General features: G+C 32.4%; 1 protein-coding gene across 5 annotated transcripts in view; it reads right to left on the reverse strand.

Annotated features, from left to right (window-relative positions):
• PDS5B (PDS5 cohesin associated factor B) overlaps positions 1–19,427 on the reverse strand; it is a 176,223-nt gene that overhangs the window by 63,769 nt on the left and 93,027 nt on the right. For all 5 annotated transcript variants that reach the window (XM_023208803.1, XM_023208802.1, XM_023208804.1 and 2 more), the window contains exons 13-19: positions 18,694–18,807; positions 13,011–13,092; positions 10,415–10,463; positions 7,550–7,689; positions 5,980–6,095; positions 3,967–4,072; positions 344–504 (exon numbers count right to left, since the gene is read on the reverse strand). In XM_023208803.1, coding sequence (XP_023064571.1) covers positions 344–504; positions 3,967–4,072; positions 5,980–6,095; positions 7,550–7,689; positions 10,415–10,463; positions 13,011–13,092; positions 18,694–18,807 — 768 coding nt within the window. The remainder of the gene's footprint in view (positions 1–343; positions 505–3,966; positions 4,073–5,979; positions 6,096–7,549; positions 7,690–10,414; positions 10,464–13,010; positions 13,093–18,693; positions 18,808–19,427) is intronic.

The following is a 19,427-nucleotide window of genomic DNA, read 5'->3' on the forward strand; positions in this document are numbered from 1 at the left end:
AGGAAACTAAAGAATATTATAGACAGTCCTGATGAAATTCCTTTGAAATTTCCCATCATACCTTAAATTCATATGAATTGTTTATTCTATGCCATAATATACCAGGGACACTCAAACTGATACATCAGAAAGATATGCCATGTTTATCCCCCAAGTTCATGCATTTTCTAAAATACGAATCAAAGCTTACTCCCAGGAAAGGAGAATCTAAACTGAATATTACAGACTTAAGGTAACTTAGACAGTTTTTCCTCAAAACTTGAAAGATTCCAATTATTACATAAATCAAGAAATAATTACGTTTCTGATGTCCACAATATTTATCAAAATAAACTCAACTCACGATCTGATGTGTGGAAAATCCTCTTCAATTCTGCTTCCTGTGTTTTTGAAAATTTGTAATGCAGCTTCTGCTACTTTTTCATCATCCATTTTCAGACAAGCCAGTAATGATTCAAATGTTTCAGCAGAATGAAATGAGATGGGATGTGTAAATGAGAGTACCTATAAAATGAATCATAAAAATGATTTGTAAAATTTTTTCATCTTTATAATACAAATCCAAAATATTACATATTAGAAATACTATAAATCAAAGTCAATAAAAAAAAATTATGTTAACCAAAATCTGAGAGCACTATAAACAAAATTTAAAACATACTCAACTATGTAACGGAAATGTTCCTCTGTAGGAAGACTGTATGATATAATGAAGTAATTTCTTCCAAAGTTAAATTACGTGTTAATATAATTTTAGTCAAAATAATTTGGATTTTGATTATTGTTCAGGTTTTTTGGTGGAGAATGAGAGGAGAAGAGGGGACATGAAGAGACAATTTAACAAAACATCTCTCATCTTCCCAATAAATGTCATTAGTAGAGACTAAGTAAGAAGAGAATAGGGAAAGGGGTAAAACACTGACAAGACAGTAAAGAAGTCTATAAAGTTCCAATAACCAAATCACAATGGTACGAACATTAGAATAATCATGAAACAAAAAATATAAGGCAGTAAGTAGACTCTAGAATATATAAAAAAAAATAGATTATATAAATTGTAAGAGATTACAAAGAGGTCAACAGAAAATAAATAGTCCTGAGTAAACTGAATAGCTATTGGGAGAAAATCAAATTAGGCCCCCCACCCCCACAACACACTTTCAAAATAAATTTCAGATGGGTTGTGTTTAAGATTTAAAAAAACAAAAACAACAAAAACCCTCTGTACAAGACAGGGTTTTTTTAAGCATAAAATAAACAAAAGGAATCAAATGTGGAATGTAAAAAAAAACAGCACACAGCAGAAAAATATACTAAGTATAATGCCACATTTATGTTTCTAAAATAATCAAAATAAGCAAATGTTATTTAGAGATACATACATAGATGATAAAATATAAAGAATATTGAAAGAATAATACATCCAAAATTCAGGACAATGATACCTGGTGAGGGGATGTGAGTAGGCAAGAAAAAAGACTACTCAGGGAACTTGAACAGTATTTTTAATATTCAATTTAATGTGACACTCTATTTACTTTTCACTTGTATTCACTTGGTTACTACATATTTACTTTTCACCTGTATTCACTTGGTTACTATACTTTATAATTTACATATAAGAGAACACATGTTTATACATATATCAAATATGTATCAGGAAAAAAGCAAAGGAAATACAAAGCTCATTTAAATCAGCTAAAAAAAAAAAAAAAACAAAAGACAGAGATGTCAGTAGATGTACGAACAAAGGATAAAAATGGTGAATTTACCATAGGGAAAACACAAATGATTAACATATGGATGGTGGACCTCACTAGTATTAAATATACAAATTAAAACATTATTTTTGCTTATCAGATTTGCAAATCTTTTAAAAATGTATTATATTCCATTTTGTGAAGGTTAAAAAGATGGGCACCTTCACATACTACTGATGGAATTATATATGGGTAAAATTTCCCTGTACAGCAATTTAAATATATATTGCTCCAAGAATTTTGAAAGTGGTCACTCTCTTTAACTCAATAATGCTCTCCTAATTTTCTAAAAAATATGACATTGCCAAGACATCTTACATAGAAACACTCAGCTTAGTACTGTTTGTAAGAATGAAAGTAGTAAAATGAAAATATTCAACAATAGGAAAATACTAGTGATACAGAGAAAGGAGAGTCCCAAAGTGAGGCTTAGCCCGCAAGGGTTTTTGGCTTTGCCAAGGAAAGAATTCAGTGATATGGTAAAAGAAAACAGCTTTATTGAAGCAGCAGTGTTACAGTTCCAGAGGTGTTACATATACCTCTATGGTTGCTTCTGCAGAGCAGCACTACCCCACAGGTAGGGTGCAGAGAGTTGCAACTCAGGGCAGTTTCACAGTAATATTTATACCTACTTTTAATTATATACAGACTAAGGGGCAGTTTATGCAGAAATTCCTAGGGAAGAGGGAGTAGCTTTTGGGTCATCAGGTCATTGCCAAGGAAAGGGACAGTAACATATTAGAAATATTATATTAGAAATATTATTATAATATACTATTATAAAAATATTATAATATATTTCTATATATTATATAGAATATAATATATATATATTAGAAATAGTATTTCTAATATACTATTAAGGCGTGAGCTACCGCACCCGGCCTTAATTATTATTTCTAATATAGTATTTCTATATTACTATTATAGTATTTCTATATACGGGTATTGCCACAGCAATGGTAAACCGACAAGGTACATTGGTGGGCGTGTCTTGTGGAAAGCTGATTCTGTCTTGCCCTTGTTTTAGCTAGTCCTCAATTTGGTCCTGTGTCTGAGCCCCACCTCCGGAGTCCAGTCCTCCCTCCTACCTCAGTAGGATAGTATGATACCCCAAATAATGGACTAATCACCATTTCAAAAATGTTTATTATTATTTTTACCATGAGCTAGGCATGGTGCTAAGAAATTCATGTACATGATTTAATGTCCTTTGCGAGACAAGCACTTAATCATTATCTTTTTTTTTTTTTTGAGACAAAGTCTCACTCTGTCGCCCAGGCTGGAGTGCAGTGGCACAATCCCGGCTCACTGCAAGCTCTGCCTCCCGGGTTCATGCCATTCTCCTGCCTCAGCCTCCCAAGTAGCTGGGACTTCAGGCGCCCATCACCAAGACCGGCTAATTTTTTGTATTTTTCAGTAGAGACTGGGTTTCTCCGTGTTAGCCAGGATGGTCTCGATCTCCTGACCTCGTGATCTGCCCATCTCGGCCTCCCAAAGTGCTGGGATTACAGGCGTGAGCTACCGCGCCCGGCCTTAATTATTATCTTGATTTCATATGAGGAAGTGAAGCAAGTAATGTGGTCAAAGGCAGACAGCTACTAAATGACAGCCAAAAATCAGATCTGCTTCAGACACTCTTAAAAAAAAACTCTTGAAAAATACCAAGAAAAATGCTTATATTTTAATAAGGGAAACTAGTTAAGGATACAAAATTGTATATTCAGCTTGATCTCAATGATCCCAACTATGTATCTGTGGAAGATTAAAAGGAAACAAAAGAAACTAATGTTTATGTATGATGAACCTATGTTTTTTGTAATTTTATATATTCTAAGTTGTCAATAATGAATTAATATTTTTATAATCAGTAAAAGACAGAATATTTTATGAAACAACAAAAAAGTCTGACAAAGAATTTCGCTCATTCTGCAGTAGAGCTGTACCTTCTTTGCTCACTAATGACATCCTGAATTATATTCCACTATTTTAATGTAATTAGTACTAGGCTAGATTATAGCATTTAAACCCCAAAATAATCAGATCACATGTAAGAATAAAAATACAATTTCTAAATCATCTAAAACAACTAAGAAAATTTTACTTTGAATTATATAAACTTAAGAAAACATCAAAAACAAATAATATAAACTGTATATGTTAAACAGATATTTAATTAGGCACTTAATTTTAAATAGATACTTACCTTAAGCAGTTCAAGACCTGCTCTGATGGCTTGATCAGTTGGAACACCCTCATCTTCATCATCTGCTGTTCCATCTATTGATTTGTTCACTTGCTTAATAAGGGCACTAAAATATGACCAAAAAAAGTCATTTTTTCAAATGTTACTAGCAATGTCTAAGAAAAATAATCCTGTGTTACATATATGTGCATATACATATATACATATCTGAACCGAATACAAATTTGACATAGCTGGTTTTTAACACTACTGCAAAAACAACTATAATAAAATATTTTCAGATGCTTCTTTTCAAAAACAGTTCTTTTCCCTTGCCCATTCAAATGAGGTCAAAATGTTACTCAATTTGTTCTTTATTAATGCTATCAATATCTTTATTATTATATTTTTCATGGCAGGTCAGAGCTCAAACACATAAATGACAATTATTTTTAATTATCTAAAACTGATTATTAGTCCAGCAAGTAGAACAATATACACAGAAATAAAAAAGGATAAAGGAAATATTAAGCCCTTCTAAACCATTTACCAAATATTACTGTGTGTCAGGCACAGCTGTCAGAGTCAGAAATGTATCTAGGCCTCCTAAAAGGTGAGGAATATCTAAGTAACAGACATACAATAAAACCTCATTAGAACATCAGAAAAGGAACAATAATAGATCAAAAGGAAACATGATGTTTTCAAACTTTCTTCTAATAAAAAGCTTATGTTATTTTATTTTATTTATTTTTGAGACAAAGTTTCACTGATTTATTTATTTATGAGACGAAGTTTCACTTTGTCGCCCAGGCTGGAGTGCAAGTGGCGTGATCTCAGCTCACTGCAACCTCCACCTCCCGGGTTCAAACAATTCTCCTGCCTCAGCCTCCCAAGTAGCTGGGAAAACCGATGTACACCAACAAACCTAGCTAATTTTTGTATTTATAGTAGAGACAGGGTTTCACCATGTTCGTCAGGCTAATCTCAAACTCCTGACCTGAAGTGATCTGCCCGCCTTGGCCTCCCAAAGTGCTGAGATTACAGATGTGAGCCACCACGCCCAAATTTACTTAATAAATTTGTCTGATTCAGAGTCTTCCTCTTAAAAATACAGAGCCTTCTACTTCTTGTCTTGCTTTTTAAACCTCAGAACTACCTCTTCAAATGAAAACTGATACAAGAGGAGTCCAAAGTGACTGACAAGTAACCAAAGTAGGGTCTCTCTATTTGTAAGGGGTCAATGACCATAAGCTACGCCCAATGCCCTCCCCAACAAAACATCCCCAAAAGGGTTTGAGTACAAGATGAAAAAATCATTAGTATTATTTATTTTAGATTATAACATATACCTCTCAAAGAACACTATTGATGACTAGTAAATCAGTATGCTCTATATATATTGTATAAGTACTTTATTTTTTCAACTGTGGAAAACATTTTAGGGAAAGTTTAAAAATAAAAAACATCTCTTCCCACATTTCACAAAAGGGAATGCAGAGATAAAAAGAAATAAGTTTCCAACTTGTCACAGGTAGTATCAAAAGCTGAAACTTTAAATGAGGTTTGTTTTAAAAAACAACATTTTCAGTTCTCAAATTATCTGTGAAAATGCATCATTTGTTCCTTTGCAACAGATTCACCTAATTTCCCAAGGGTATAAATAAAATTTATTTATATTACGTAAACTATGCAAGTTAACAAAAAAGAAGAGTGTCTGGTATACTGTTAACAGATAAAATTAGGCTTAGATTGACAATTTCTCACACAATTTGAACCAATCCTTAAAATTAAGATAAATAACAAGAAAAACAACAAATATACAGGTACAGATGAGTGTATATACGTGTGTGTGTATGTGTATGTGTGTGTGTGTGCATATACAAATACAGATATATACAGAGGAGTACACAGTACACACAGATGTGTAGCTAGTTTGGTGCCTTGTATATAGCAGGCACTCAACAATGACCGATTCCTGAATGCATGAATGAATGAACAGCAATGAGAACGTAGTATTTTATATACAAATACCTGATAGATTCGGTATCTATGTGCACAGGTGCTATCCTCTCCAAGAGAAACTTGATCATTTCCAGGAAAGGATTTGTAGGCTGTTTGGGGTTGCCCAACTTCTTAGTTATTTCACGCTGTAATACAGATTTTTTCAGTATTACAAAAGTACATTTAAACAAATCATTATGTTAAAATATTAAGAACCAACAATAATTAAAACCATGTAATACTGACGCTGGAATAAACAAATCAATAAGAACTGAACAAGTCCAGAAAAAAAGACTAAATTAAGGATTTAGCATATGAAAAAGGTAATATTTCAAGTAATCAGGGAAAGGTAGACTAGTCAATACACCGTATTGAAATAATTGGATAGACATTTGGAATAAAAACAAAGTAAGGCCCCTGTCTCATATATTAAATCAAAAATATTCCAAAAGGATAAAAATACAAATGAATAAAATCAAGAGTCAACTGGATGAACAAACTTGAGGAAGTAAAATTATCAGAAGAGCTTGTTAAAACTACAGATTCCTGAATTTAACGCTGAAGATTCTCATTTAGTTGATACGGGGTGAAGCCAAGAATCATGTTTCTCTAAAAAGCATTTCAGAAGGTACATAGGTAACAGATTAAGAATCACTGACAACAATAAATATTTTCATTCACTTATAACAGAATAGGATTTCATAAGCAAGACAGCAAAGTCAAATACCATGAGGAAAATACTGACTTACCTAGATAAAGATAGAAACTATGGTATGCAAAGAACATAATAAAGGGTAAACTAAAACTGACAGAAAATAATCTGCAACTTAACAAATGCCATATGACAAACTCACAAATCAATAAGATAAAGACAAATACCATTCTATAAAAAAGCAAATATTATAAACACAACCTACAAAATAAATATGAATGGCCAATAATCCCAAGGAGAAAAAACGGTCAGATGACTAGCGACTAACAAATATAAATACTATCAAAATAATTGTGTTTTTGTTTTCACTTGGGTTTTGTTTCCAGCAATGACACTGACCAATATTGTTATGTGTGAGAAAACAGTCATTCTCATTACTGGTGATTAGCACAAAATTAATTCAGTTCTGGAGAACAATTTGCCAAAGCATATTAAAGGCTTTAAAAATGAGCTGTCAACCTATGCAATTGTACTTCTTAGAATTTATCCTAAAGAAAGAATCAAGACTATGTAAAAATATTAATTATATTCTTCTTCATAGTAATCAAAAAGTAGGAAAAAATGTGAATGTGTAACATAGTGGACTACTCAATAAATTATAGTACATGTATTCAATCGTATGCTATGGAGCTATTAAATACTATAAAAGACTAATTAATGAAAAAGTAAAATGTACAAAACTGTATGTATAAGATAATCTCACTTTATAGGACATACACCACAATATTAACAGCAATTGTCTCTATAGAGAAATTAGTTTATCTGCATTGTTATTTATGTGACATTTTTCAAATTTAATATGATGAATATAAATTACTTTTAGAAAAGAAAGAGACAATAAAGAAGATTTGGGGGCTTTTTCAAACATTAGCTCTTTTCTGTCCTTACCACACAACCTTCAGCCTGCTTGCAGGAGCATGTTGGACTAACAAGTACTTCTAACTGCTTTCTTATTTTCTCATCATCTTCTAACACCTGCGTGAATTTCTTCATGAAATCCTGAGCCTTACCAGGATCGGGTAAATTTCCTTAAAATAAATTAAAGTTCAATTAAAATCAATGTTTTTAATTCTTAAAATAATAATAGGTCAATGTTTTCATTTCTTTTATTGCTTTAAAATCCTTACCTACAAATTCAGTTTAGTTTAAGAAATTAAATTGTGAAACACCTTCAAGAGTCAATTTTCACAAATAAAAATATATTTTCTAGAAATATAAAACAGGATCACTGTGAAGGGACATATATGCAAGAAAAGACTAGAATGGCTACTTCTAAGTAATCCCTTGTAAATATTTAAAGGCATCAAATGTCAACCTGAATAATATCATTTTATTAATGTCCCCTTGAGCTTGCTGCACACACTGCTCTCTTATAATTTAAGAGATTAATCACTAAGTTTTACCTTTAAGAACTATTTTCCTGTATTTCCCTGTTTATTGTTAAACCAACCCAGAGAGTTTACATATACATTCTTGCTATCTAGCAGTGACATATACTGAGCAACCTATTCCAGGTGTTACTGCTGAGTAAGTCATTACTGCATGGGAAACAATGAGTCTTTGTAAAATCAAAAATGATTTTTATACTATTCTGCTAATGTGTCTATGTATCAAAATACTTATGAAAGCTAGTAAAATGTTGACTGTGGTATCTTTTTCTCCTGGCTTCTTAACTGTTGTAGAGAGCCAGACTAGAATACGGCATCTCCAACAACAGAAATTGTAAAACAGAACTTCGGCACTTTATGAGGCTGAGGTGGGTGGATCACAAGGTCAGGAGTTCAAGACCAGCCTGGCCAAGATGGTGAAACCCCGTCTCTACTAAAAGAATACAAAAATTAGCCCAGCATGGTGGCAAGCGATTGTAATCCCAGCTACTTGGGAGGCTGGGGCAGAGAACTGCTTGAACCTGGGAGCTGGAGGTTGCAAGTGAGCTGACATCTCGCCACTGTACTCCAGCCTGGGTGACAGAGCGAGACTCCGCCAAAAAAAAAAAAAAAACCAACAACAGATTTTTGGACCATCAAAATATCAAAATAGTAGTAGAAATTCGAAGGAATCCCAAAATACGAATATAGTAAACATAGTCTTCAAATTCACATACAATTCTGAAATCCCATTTTATGTCTTGGTGAGATATTTAAATGACTTAATGTAGTTAAGAATCTATGAATATATTAATCCTAAATACTTCTGTATGACCTTTTCATGTTTCTATAATAGAAAAAAATCTGCAAAGAGAACCACATTATAGTACAACAGATAAACATGATCACTTATAGAAGATAAATGGAATGTTTTTATAAGTTTACATAATAAGCACCTGAGGGTAAGCTGGAAAACTGCTAGTTCAGCACTTCGCAATCTATGTTCCAAAGATCACTAGTAGTTCAATGGAGTGTAACAGTGTTCAGGAAAAGGTATTTTTTTCAAATAATTTTGGAAAGTGTTATTTTACAGCCCCTTCATAAAGGATGGGCATCATAATAAAGGCTACAATAAGGCCTACTACTTCAGAAAAAAAAGGGGGGAGGGAAAAGAAGGGAGAAAGAAAACTCCTTTAATTTAGCATTCTATAAACACATATGACAATGATATCCCTTTTTCTCACAATACTAAGTTAACACCTGCAGGATACTAGCATTCCTTGAAACAGAATCTGGGAAATACTGAACTCACTGGAAGAAAACTGACAGGAAAAAAAAAAGAAGAAGAAGAACTTAGGGAATGATCTCTTTTAGGAGACAGAATCCATAGCCAAACTAAATAAAGGTGACAGGCCAGGCACCATGGCTCACACCTGTAATCCCAGCACTTGAGGCCAGCACTAGCCTGGGCAACATAGGAAGACCTAGTGTCTAAAAATATGTATTTTTTAAATTAGCCGGGTGTGGTAACACATGCACGGAGTCCCAACTACTCAGGAGGCTGAAGCAGGAAGATGGCTTGAGCCCACGAGGTCAAGATAGCTTTGAGTTATGATTGTGCCACTGCACTTCAGCCCTGGGCAAAAGAGCAAGATCTCTTCTTTAAACATCCAATTATTTTTTTTTTAAGGAATAGCACAAAACAACTTGCTTTAGCAAGTTATCCAGGTGACTGGAAAGTAGTTTTCCCAGGACAGAAAGACATTTTGGTCTTAAAGTTCTACTCATTCTAATACTCCCATTACTTAATCCAAAACCCAGTGAGTTAGGTTTACTATTATCTTCAGTGTCTTAACTTTACTTTCATATACATCTTGGAATATTTGGTGTCTCAGATTCATCTTAAGATCTCTTCATTATCACCAAGTGGAAGCTCAGTAGAAGCATTCCTCCAGGTGTTTCTGATTATCCCTCTGCCCATCTGCTATACAGTGACCTCTGAGGTTGGAGGAAAGGCAAATAACCTGCAAAAACAGCAACTTTTCCCTACTTTTACACTGAACAAAGGAGATGTTCCACATAATCCTTTTGTATTTACTGTTAAATGAAATATCATTTTAGTTAACATCACCTAAAGCAAAAAGGCAAATTAATATTTTTTCAAAGAAGCTGTTATGTATGTAGTTATTATGTGATGATTTAAATAAACTCTTAAAAATAAATTTATGTACTAAATTCTTTCTCCAGCTCTAGCTCACATAAGAAACTAAAGAAAATTTAAAATTCCTGTATTATCATAGCCTAGAACAAAACTGCATGAAACACTTTAAATTATAAAAATATTTCAATTAAAATTACATTTTATACAGATTTTAAAATAACTTACTTGTAATAACCATCACTTTCGAAAATATGGCCTTGACACTGGCATCTGTCTGTAAATCACACAAAAAAATGCAAAATTAAAATTCCCTGACAAAAAATTTCATCAAACTCTGCAAAAATTAGACAAGCATAACCCACTAAATGCTGCAGACCCGTGCTCTTACCACTACTGTCACCTTCTTTATTATTTTTATTAAACTCTAGATAAACTGCACAGGAGGTAAAAGTAAATTCTTTCTCCACTTTCTTATCTCACCCTGTTGTGTTAGCCTCCAAACAGAAATCAGACAGCTGCACTACATTTTGGAACAGGTAGATATTTTGGGAGTTTTTGTTGTTGCTGCTGTTGTTTTTAGAGCTGAAAGAACAGGGTAAACTCCTACAATGTTTAGACCTGAGAGCTGTAAGGCATAGTCATGAAGCTTATGGGGAAGACAAAAAAGACAATTAAGATGTGACTGACACATCAAAAAGCTGTTTCTAAGAGTGTTAGTTATGGGTTGCATCAGGGAAGTGTTATTTCAGTGAATTAATTCACTACATTATACTGTATGTAATACATTCATGTACTATGCCATGTAAAGTCACATGTATAAAAGATGTTTCTTAGAGTGCTAATTATTCACTGCATCAGAGTAGTGTTATTTTAAAAAACAGAAACAAAAAAAGTCATTGAGCAAGTTTATTTAAAGTACTGAGCTAAATAAACATTGAACTGAAAGCAATAAAATCAAATATATATACAAACAGACCATACCTATTGAGAATGAGCTTGCTAAGAGGAACTGAGAGTTAAAGCATAATAAAGTTCAAGAAATAATTCCCAAATATTTGGAATTTAAAGCATGAAACAGCTGTCTAGAAACATTTAAGATTTCTATTGCCACTGTTTTATTTGGGGGGAATGAAGCGGTGGTGGGCTATCCTCCTCCATTCTATTACTTTTTCAAACCCATCACACATGAATGAGAACTCCATCTTTAATGTGGATAACTGGATTATTATTTTAAGACAAGCAAAAAGAAAATTCCACACTGTAGAAGAGAACTAAACATTTCAGTTGAATTGAGACTGTATTTAGTGATTTCACATATGACTCAGCAGGAAAGTCTAAGACCCTCCCAATTTTTAACAACAGGCACAATGAAGAAGCTCCATCTAAATACATAAATTTTAGAGGAACAGTGATAATCAAAAACAAAGTTATATTTGATTACAATCTCACACATCATGCTGTTTAACATATGATTTATACATTTAATATACTACCTGGATGCTACTAATTTCAGTAATACCTAAACACAAATAATTTTATATACATGTAAGTAAGAACACCTTATATTTTTAATTAACACTCTTACATCTTTGGCCATAAAGAGGTAAATACACAGAGCTCCAAGCAGCAGAGAGAGGCACTTTATCCAGAGATTATTAACGAAAACATACTAACTTACCGTATTATGACACTAACTGAAACATGCTTATTGGCTAAAACATACTAATTTAACAGGGTTTAAGAGAAAGGAAACAGCAAAATCACTAAATTAGTTTTAAGTGATTTATTTTAAGGGAAAACATATTTTAACAGGTTCAATATACTCAATAATCACAGAAAAAAGGTTATGTTCAATAAAACACAAAGAGATCACTGTCTATAAAACAAAAATATTACTCAAATGTAAGCTTCAATTAGGCAAAAAAGTGGTACAAAATGTCTTATTACTAGTGATCTGAAGGTTTAAAAAAATAGTGAGAGGGTCACTATAAACCACTCAAACAAATGGTGTGAGTTTTTTGATTTGTAGAGCAACTGGTGAATTTATGTCTAGGGAAAAGGTGAAAATTTTCACCCCTTAGATGAAAACAACACTGCTCCACTGACCTCTATCCTGTGAAGTGTATGTGTGGAAGAGAGATTGAGAAAGAGCACTCTAAACTGAAAAAGAAAAAAAGAATACTCTTGCTTTCCCTGAAGGCAATTTAAAATGACCAGGCACACTGCTTTTTAGATGAATTATGCCTTCTGCATGTCTATATACAGCATGTCAATGAAAAAAAAAAAACCCTAGAATCATTCTAAATGATTGATAAAAGATAAAATATGATACGCCCAATGGATGAATACCACCATTAAATTATAAGTACTAGGTAGTACATTAAAATCTCCATAAATATTAAGTAAAAATATCAAGATACCTAACTATAATTACATAATTATTGAAACTTTCTAAAACCACAAGCGTATACAAAAAAGTAGGGAACATCTTAACAGTGGCAACATAAAGTGTAATTTCCTTCTATTTTCTATGCTTTCAATAATGCTGAGTTATTGTTTACATCTTTATATTAAAGCTACCAAAAAACTTTAATTTTGAGTACATAGACCCACACTCTGTTTTATATTGGGTATTATTACCTTTTGCAGATGTAAACATTTATCACTTTCTATCTAATAAGTTTCTTAAAAATTAAGAGTTTTCTAAGCAAGGAATCCTAACTTCTACAGTCAGAACTTGTGCAAACAGAATTGTAGCAGCAATGGTAAACAGTAATTAAAATACATGTGTTTTAAAAAACACTGAAGAAAAAATTCTTACTTTGGGTTGCTTAATCAAGTCAAGCAAATCCTTTACTTGATGTCGGAGCAGATTTTGACATTTCCACATTTCATTCAATGCTCTGAAAACCCCAAACACACATATTTAAGTAACAAAACAGAATAAAAATCTTTCTAGAATATTACAACTATATAATTTAAGGTTCAAATTATAAAATGAGATGACAGAGATGAGATGAAATTCACAGGACTAAGCAACTGATAATATGTAGAGGGAAAGAATGGAATCAAATATAACACAGCAGGATCAAAAGAAATAATCAGTGGTCGAATTAGGGTAGGAATTAACCAGATAAATTACAAATTTGAGAAATAAAGGGATAACTGACAGCGTAAGGTGTTGTAGCAGGCAGGATGAAATGGAATCAAAGACATAAAAAGAAGAATTAGTTGTAAGAGAATGGGGATACTTTTTCTTAAGACAAATCTTAATTAAATTTTAGTCTGGAATTATTTATAAGTGAATATTCTTTTTATAAGTCAAAAACTCTGATGTTCTCTTAATAGTTGTATTGTTCTCAGGCAGAAATTTAAATCTAAAAAAAATTATACAGGTACAAAAGAAAATATATAAACAACAATATTATATTAATATATAGAGAATAATTAATGTTAATGAAATACTTGATTACAGATTAGAACCACACAATTAAAAATGTTTAAGGAACTCTCCCAAAACAAGGAATACTTTTCATCAGTTTGTTTTCAATTATTCTACACTTCTATTAACCTCTATTACCACACATATGAAACACTGCCAAAAAGCAGTAACACAGATGCATATAAAAAACTCTTTTTCTTTTAATAGACAAAGAACACTGTTTCATATTTTAATTCTCCCCTTTAACAATATGTTTCAAAAATGCCTTTCAATTTTTTAAAGGAGATAAACCAGTTCAAATTTGGGACACTTGAATTCCTTTATAGTAGTCACATCAAAATGGTACTGGGAAAGCAACATGAGGACATTTTCATCTTAGAAGTTATATTTTAAATAGCTATACTTTACTAATTTCAAGTTACTAAGTTCTATAAATTTTCATAAGCACAGTTTAAGAATATAAACATTAAAAGCAAAATGTTCATACTCCAGAGGACTAAAAATCTAACAAGAGTTGTATGATTAAAATAATTTTCAAAGAAATGTAGTAGTCATTTGTAAAATTACTTCTGAACTCCAAAGTCAATGTATTCTCTCTTTCCTATACACTTAATCATTCTAACTTCTGAAAGGCCTAGATTTTGAAGCTTGCTTTCACTTAAAATAAAAGGGAAATTACCTGTTATAGTTACTCATTAAAGATAAAATGTCAAGCTATTTTAAAGCTCATTATAAACTATTACGGCTATAGCTTAAATCAGAAAGTGACCATCTCTAAGAACTTGTATTATAACATGTTTATAGGAACTGTCATTTCAAGTATTTTAATAAAACTGTATTAATTAGCAAGGTAATCTGTGCCTATTTATTGCCTTTCTTAAATAATTCTCTAAAAAGGGAAAAATAATAATACTGGGAGAAGCAATATTACAACAGGAAGAAAAATCTCTATTTAATATTAGTCTGAATTGCAGTTCTGTTGCTAAATGTAAAAACTCCAGTTACAGCCTGGATATTCTTATATTTGTTACCTGACATTTTAAATACACAATTAGTTCCCACAATTCTCCTTGTGGGAGAAAACCCAAACCACAAGTTTGCAGCAACTCAAAGAAAAAGACAGCTACCATCAGGCTTCAGTCAGTGGCCTGCCCAAATGTTGAAGAGGACCTGTTCTCCAACCTTTACCTCCCAACTGACAAATCACCCACGGAACTTAGAAGCACAAAACTATCTCGACGCAAACTTGTTTAATAAAAGAGAAGATCACAACGAAGACCCCGACACCATCTTCTACTACTGTCGCTAACAGGAGTGCTGGGGAACTTGTGAGAGGTGGAAGTACACACTGTTCTCTTTTTCAATAATCAAGATATTTCATTTACTTAGGAGCTTATTCAAAAACTGATTCACATAAAAAGTCTGAAATCTAAGAAATACTTTGTCTTCCCCAAAGAAAAGTAGTCAGAGAATAAAATATATGGCTCTTTCAACAAGTAAGAGTAATCCTAACCAAACAAGTTCTCACCAGGAACATGCCTGACAAGCAGCTATTTTTAAGTCCCTTTCAAACTAAGTTGAAGTCATATATTCAAATAACTTCAGGGCTAGAATGTAATTTAAATGAATAAAGAGGAACAGGTGTTGTAATACAGAGTAGTGAGGCGTGTGGTGAAATCAGAACATTAATGGACCATAAAACTATAAAAGATCAATACTATCTGTATTCAGGAAAATTAAAGATAAGAAAATTTGATACTCAAAAGATTAGGAAAAATTTAAATGTCTGATAATATAGAGGAGGATGTAGAAATCCATAAACCACTAGTAGGAGTATAAACTAGTATGATCATGTAGGAAAACATCTGACACTAGATTACAATGATGAAAAGGCACATAGTCAGAAACTCCACTCCCAGCTATATACTAGTGATTATGAACCTTGGTGGCCCATTAAAACCTCCTGAAAGGCTTTTCTAAAACTCAAAATGCTCAGACTACACTCCAGACAAATTAAGTAATTATTTCTGAAGGAGGGACTTAGTTTTCAATTGTTTAAATCTCCCAGGGTGATCTGAGTAAGTAGCTAAATTTGAGAATAACTCCTATTCATACCTTAGAGAAACTCTTGCATGTGTACATTAAATTGAAAAGTATTTACAGTGGCACTATTTGAAATAGTAAAAATAAATAAATAAATAAAAATGGAATACAGACGTCCATTTTCTGCAATGACTCAAATTTCTGATATCAAAATAATGGAATAAAATTATGGATTAATGACAGTGCAATTTTATAGCACAGTGAAATGAATGAGATACAGCTATGTATAATATGAATGAATCTTGGAAACAGAATAGAAAAAAAGACACAAAACACTATATACACAGTTGTTTCACTTTCATAAAGTTCAAAAACAAGCAAAAATATATTACTGAGCGATACACATATATACACACACATATACATACATGTTACAAATTTTTTTTAAAGGAAACAAGAAACAAGGGTAGAGGTTACCTCTGGGAGGAAGATGAATGGGAGAAAAGTTTACAAGTTGAGTAACAGATTCATAGCTATTTTTATTTTATTACTATGCTTCATAACATATATACGTGATTTATTATTATTACATAATAAAAAAGGTAATGGATTTTGGAGAAAACAACCACAGATAAAGTACTAAAATACTGGTAAGTATAATAGTTGGTCAGCTAATCACAAAAAGTTGGTTAAAGTGAAAATCATCTAAAAAATGATATATATGTACCCTAAATGTTTTATCTTAAAAAACAGATAAATACCCATGCATTCACCAACCATTTTTGTAGAATCAAAGCCTTTCCTTTTGAGTACTAGTCTAGATTGAAATTTACTTTCATCTTTTCAATGGCATATTTTTCAATGTATCGCTTGTGAATAGCACTGTTTCACTTTTGAATTCAATCAAATATACTTATTTAAGTGATGAGCGGTATCTCACATGCTTAGTTTTATAACAACTATCTATACTTTTTATATTTACTGTTATTTTTCTTGTTTTCTATCTTGTTTCTGGTATTAAAGTTTTCATTAATTATTTTTTGTTCCTGTGTTTAGAAGATATACATTTTAACTGCTTTCAGAGGCAACTGTTAAATGCCCACTTATGACATACTTAGTCAACATGTCTGCCCTCACTAATATGATAAAAGAACCTTGGAACACCTTCATACTCATTACTTACCTATCACCTTACATGCTGTTATCTGACAGGACCCACCTGCAGTCAAAATTTTTCACAAAGGCATCAGGCATCAACCAGTCAGAACCATGGGCAGTGGAAGAAGGTCCTGGGGACATTCCAGCCCTGCCCAGGCATGGTAGGGCCATAGGAAGGAGGACTGCAGGGATACTCAGGAAGTCTCACATAGTACTGCAGTGGTGTATGGTACTGGCTAAATACTGGCCTACATGCTACGTACTTTTTAATCCACACTCCCACCCCTTGCAAATAAAACTGTGTTATTACTGTTTTTACAGTCCTTTTTTATACTTATAGAAATGTTTCAAATTCTTGAATCTTATTACTTCTTTACAGATTTAATTTCCTTTCTTACCAAAACAAGGCTATTCTTTAATAATTTTTTTCAAGTAGGACTGGCAAATTCTTCATTTTTGCTTAAAAGTGACATTGCATTTTTCCTCTTGAATGATAGCTGTGTTGAGTAGAGAAGTCTATATTTAGTATGATTTCCAATAGGTTGTTTTGAATATGATATAAATACCATATTTCATCCAATTTAAGAGGCCATCAATTGATTTTCCCATGAGAAAAAGAGTCACCAATTAGGCTATGACAAACCAACAATTTTAGGATGTATTCCAATTCCACAGAAAAGTTTACAAGAAATAAAATTACATATGAGAGTAATGTATTTTACTATGTGTAGTGGAAAAATAAGCTTTGGAACTAAGTAGGATTGAGTGCAAATTCTGGCTCCCTCATACTCCTTGTGTGATTGTGTGGAATGTAACATCTGTGTGATTCACTTCATCATATGTAAAACAGGAAAAACATCACTTAAGCCAGGGTTGCCAAGCTTTTTCTGTAAAAGGCCGGACAGTAAATATTTTAAGCTTTGTGGGCAATCAGATCTCTTTGCAACCTACTTTTCCACGGCAGCACAAAAGCAGTTACACATAACACAAATTCCAGTGCCTGAAATACAGCAGGTAGGGGGGAAAAAAGGTGTATTTCTCCCCTCTACAACCTTTTCCTCACTATTTCTGTATAAAACATAAACAGAAAATAAAATTATTTCCATGGAAAAAATGAAGTCAAAGTCTCATTAAACAGTGGTACAAATGAAAATTACATACAGTCCCTCAGATCTCTCCAATTTCTCAACATTTAATCCCCAATACTTGTAAACCACATTTGCTGGAATACTAAGGATCTACATTTCCTAAAACCTAAAGCAAATCTCTAAGACCAAAAATTTCCTAACCCCTAGTATGATTCGATTAGACTAGCAATGTCTTTTCCATGTCTAACATCCCAATGCCATCTTACCTAAACACCCAAAAGTATTTTCTTAACTACAAAAAAATAAGTATTTGTGCTTACTCTTATGTCAAACTATAACATGGTGCTGTTTAGGCTATGCAACACAAAATTTGCAGCCTACTGCTCTACACCATAACGCAAATTAGTACACCCAGTGAGAATAAAAAGGTAGTATCTTCATAACATGAATGTTTCTTAATGTCTTAAGGAAAACAAACAAAAAAGAATAGGTACATAAACGTTTCTTGAGACACCAACAATATGAATAGAAAACTCATCCTAAAAGATTTCATGTCAGTCAGCTCTATGTTTCAATTGCTTATGGCTTAATCTCATGTTTAAAGTGGTACTTTCTGAAAAAATAGCGAAGTATTATATTACGACATGACCCTTTAAACAATGTTTACACTACATAGATTACAATGTAAAATACAGGTGTTTGTAGTTTCTTTTTGATAAAATCCAATATATTGCAAAAGATGAAAAGAACAGAGTTTGATATTTGAAACATACTTCACAGCATTTAAATCCAGTGTGGCATACAAGTAATATAAGCATTTCATCCGTTCTGTAGTTTCTAAATTGTGAGGAACCATGTATTGAGCAAAGATCCGTTCAACAAGTAACCTACAAAAAAGTAGAGAAGGCATTGCAATGATTTTTTTGTAATGTTCTAAAGTTATATATAAAATTCCAAAACTATGTAAAGAACATATATTAAAGAAGTTCCTGCTGCTCTGAGTGGAAATGAGATTTCCAAATCAAAACCTTCTATCTGTAGACAGAAGGGGACCAAAACAGGATTTAGCTGTACGTGCTGAAAACAGCCCTACACCCAGCTAAGACAACTACCAGCTTCAGGATGTTGGGCACATTATACATCAGGGATTTTTTCTTTATCTCTATAATGCAGAGTTTTAAAATATGACAGGTCCTTTCAAATTTACAAGTGCTAAATTTCTAAGTCAAAACTAAAGAAACTCTTAAGATTCTTTTGCATTTTCATAGGCATCATCATGAAAACAGACCTGGCTAAAAGTACTAAAAGTCCTACAAAATCATAATGTAATTCTTTGTGCACTGATGCCATACCCTCAAAAAGTACAAAAACTTCAATTTTATAAAAACAACTATAAAGTTTCATAGATAATCCAGTTTTTAGTATCTACGCCTCTTAAAATTTTACTATGACCTGCTTCTTAATTTTCTCATTCTGATCTGCTACTGGCAAAATCATTTGGTTTCCA

The sequence above is a fragment of the Piliocolobus tephrosceles genome, chromosome X (genome assembly GCF_002776525.5).
Source record: "Piliocolobus tephrosceles isolate RC106 chromosome X, ASM277652v3, whole genome shotgun sequence".
Taxonomy (NCBI): Eukaryota; Metazoa; Chordata; class Mammalia; order Primates; family Cercopithecidae; genus Piliocolobus; species Piliocolobus tephrosceles.